Source organism: Halyomorpha halys, unplaced genomic scaffold (assembly GCF_000696795.3).
Source record: "Halyomorpha halys isolate HHAL.00 unplaced genomic scaffold, Hhal_1.1 Scaffold8852.1, whole genome shotgun sequence".
In the NCBI taxonomy this organism is placed as follows: Eukaryota; Metazoa; Arthropoda; class Insecta; order Hemiptera; family Pentatomidae; genus Halyomorpha; species Halyomorpha halys.
In genome coordinates this window covers 1-3621 of record NW_027113448.1, presented here as the reverse complement: position 1 = coordinate 3621, position 3621 = coordinate 1, and the positions used below count along the sequence as shown (strand labels likewise).

Here is a 3621-nt window from a genome sequence, read left to right as displayed (position 1 = left end):
AGGATTATCAGGGATTGGAGTCCTAAGTATCGAATCTGTTCAACAGGCGTTAGTGGCGAAAAATTACTTAAAACATTATTTAAAACTTTCAATAAATGTTTACCCTAAAGAGCTAATTTACAATTATTAACCGATTTTAATAATTCAACTTAATTCCAAATCAAATTTAGCATCATTAAACAATCAATTTAAGTAATATTTAGACAGGAAAAAGGACCTTATCACTTAACAATTTATTAATGTACATAAAGATCGATAGGCAAGTCGTTAGCTATTCATCTGGCCGCTTCTCTCCAAACTTTTTAGTGTATTCCAGAGCATTCCTCACGAACTTTTTCTTGTCTTTGATGTACTCCTCCGCGATGTCGGCCCTCAAAGGATGCTCCGGCTCAGGAGTATTGACAAGCGCTACTAATGCCTGGATCACTTGCTCGGCCTTTGTCGCCGGTTTCCAATTCTCGGATGTGACCAAGGGTAGGCAAACTTGTCCCTGCTCATCGATGTTAGGATGATATATCTTCGTGCCGAACGTGATTTTGGGTGGCTTGAAGGGGTATTCTGAAGGGAACAAGATCTCTACCCTGAATGCTGCTTGGTTGTAAGGGAAGAATTCAGGTACGAGGAGTCCATTCCAGCGCAGTATGTTACCGTCCTCCATGTTTACGTTCCTGAATCCACGAAAATTCGACGTCTTTACTTCCGCGTACTCCTTTTGCAGTCTTCTGGCGGCGGCCATTTTAGCCAACGCTAGCTCTATTCGAAACATATATGAATTTAAATTGTAGGTTATTTCGACATGTTAAATCTTATTGGTAACACATGGTTAATAGCCTCCTTTAGGTTTTAAAAAACACATGCCTTAAAAAAATCAATTATATTTTCAAACTAAAGTTTTAAATCACAATAATAACAATGACAATTCTGCGTGGACTTACATCTTAAATGACTATCAATTATGTTTCGGTTATGCTTATTCTTTATACTTTAGTTTGTATGTCATCTAGGAGATGGCTAAAATAGATACACCAATATCATTGTAAATAGTTAAAATTAGGATAAGTGTTAAGTAAAAAATAGTATTTTTAATAGCACCTACATTAAACAAAAAAATTAAAATAAATACCAGAACAATAGCAAAATCTCCCTAGTTAACATGGGTTAATACTCTAAATACCACCAAGCTTCATCGGTGCGACGACTTCCATAATCACTCGATCAACTGACCCAAATTGGACATTAATTGCGATCGCTACTCAGTCAATATTTCAGTCTAGTTTCCAGCATGTTGGCAGGAGATACCTTAATCATGATAACCAGGAACGTAAATGAAATGGCCCAGTTTAGCTTGCCTGTTTGTTTACTGAAGTCAATTTTTTTGTTATACTTGATCCTGAACCTTTTTGAGTTAATAAAGGAACAACGATGTAATATAGAGAGATAACTAATCAACTGTTATAAAGATAATTTAAACATATGATATACGGGTTGATAAATATATCCGTATATATTGATCAGAAGACGCTGAGTCGCGTATCATAATAAAGTACTACACAACCTCATACTACATAAAAGGTTTTCCATATAGTAGGAGGTATTGTTTCATATTAAGATGGATGGAATCGTAAATACATATATGTATTTAATTATTACTGTTATTAATTTATTTTTACCTCACCTATGGAAGATTTTCGTTGTACACGAGAAATTAAATTCTAACGTGGGATAAAATATGAAAATAGGTTGAAGGAATAATACTAGAAATGCTTTTGTTATTCATGATATTTTTCTTCATTTTTTTTTTATAGTGTACTTAACTAAACTTACATACTTATCAGTAATGCTATTAAATAAATTGTTGAATTTCTCCCCTAAGCAATTAAATAAAAATGTTATTATATGTCTTTAAATATTTTGAAATTCTGATTTAAACCGCTCTCTTTTTAATTTATTTACGAAAAAATATATTTTGATAGAAGAAACCTGTTCTACAGGTTTCAAAACTCCACCTATTACGGATACTGTTCTATGCTATTTTTCTCAGCCTTCCTTGATATATTTACAAATATAGGTGATATCGCATAGGTTAAAAATTGTTCAGATTAATACACCTCTTGATAATAGGACGAACAAAGCTATAAAAGGCCAACTGATGTGTACTAGTTGAATTTAAAATTTTAAAACATTCTTTCAACAATTAGCATTATTTTCAGTATAATTAATAATTAATCTCTATTGATAAAAGCAAAAATTCAAAATCAGAACAGAAAAACATGAAGTCTCAATTATAGCTGGAGACATTCTAGTCCACGAACCAAATTCTGTTCAGACAATGGCTAAAATTGCGAAACATTAAGCGAGTAGTTATTTACTGCTTTTTGAGATACTTTAGGCTTTGTTTTAGAACCTTCCTAAAGTGAGCAATCATTGAGATAGCTTTCAGAATACGACTTCTACTCTATGGCTCTCTAATTGCAATCTATACTCTAACGGATCCTTAAACTATGTTTCTGAATTTAATAAAAATGTGTGTTACCTAATTTTTTCTTTGTATTAGTTCTATATTTTTCTTTAAATTAGAACAAATCAGATTATTGATTGTTATCGAATCTTAATTCGGAACACATATTTCTCATCCTTAAAAAAAAAAAAAAGATCAAGTTCCTTCCTATGTATTCCATTAAATTGTCTATCTTGGGAGTGAAAGTAGAAAATTTATGGTTCTCTTGGGATCCACCTGATATCTAGACTTAGTCGTAATGGTCTATATTTAGTTGGCATTGTAGTAGCATGCTTGAAGGAGAAATTCTTGAGTTTGACGTGCTAATCCATGATTAACTCATTATAAAATATAAAAACTCTTTAACATTTGTTTGTTTAAATGATATCTCATAAATTTAACAATTGTCAATTGTCACCTCAACACCCATTGAGGCTAAAATATATTAATATTACCGAAAAATGATACTGCTCACAAAAATGACTATTTAGAATTATACCACAGAATACAATGTAAGTACTTTTAGTCCAATTGAGTTATACTTACTATAAGAAGTCATTATTAATTTCTATAATTAATTTAAAGAGATAAATTATTACATTCAGATTCTATGCATCAATATGCATTATGTTAATATACGGTAGCATTGTGTTTTGTTTGTTTACAAAACAATTTCTTAATCTATATTTATTTATATTATATATAAATTATATACGTTACATATTACTATCTCAATAAAATATATTATTATTAAAAAAATTATGTATATATGTTATTTTCTCTTTTTACTGAGGGTAACAACTAATTTAAATTAGTGATTTTTTTTTTATATACATAGGAGGTCAAGTTAATGGGTACGGGATTTTATTTATATAATTTCCTTTAGTATAGACATATCATGCAATAATTAATGCTTTAAATAAAAAGACAATTTGAATAACATAGAACATTAAATGTACATACAACTACTGGTTTATCTGTATCATTAGAAATATTATATTGGAAATAAAAATAGAAATTAACTAATAATCCGTCTAATTAAAAATTAATTTACTTTTATGAAATAACCAAATATGATTGGTTCATAAAATATCAATGTTTCCCACCGATGAATAAATTCTTTA

At 30.0% G+C, this 3621-nt stretch overlaps 1 protein-coding gene across 3 annotated transcripts; it reads right to left on the bottom strand.

Annotated features, from left to right (window-relative positions):
• Positions 1-218: 218 nt before the first annotated feature.
• Positions 219-1431, bottom strand: LOC106692114 (ubiquitin-conjugating enzyme E2 L3). 3 transcript variants are annotated; one of them, XM_014438023.2, is made up of 3 exons: positions 1097-1429; positions 936-1011; positions 219-753 (listed from the first exon to the last, which is right to left on the bottom strand). In XM_014438023.2, exon 3 carries the CDS (start codon positions 734-736, stop codon positions 272-274), a length of 465 nt encoding a protein of 154 aa, XP_014293509.1. In that variant the 5' UTR covers positions 737-753; positions 936-1011; positions 1097-1429; the 3' UTR covers positions 219-271. The 3 variants fall into 3 exon arrangements, with proteins under 3 accessions (XP_014293509.1, XP_014293510.1, XP_014293508.1); XM_014438024.2 differs by having other exon boundaries at positions 1124-1142; XM_014438022.3 differs by lacking the exon at positions 936-1011 and having other exon boundaries at positions 1175-1431.
• Positions 1432-3621: the final 2190 nt, after the last annotated feature.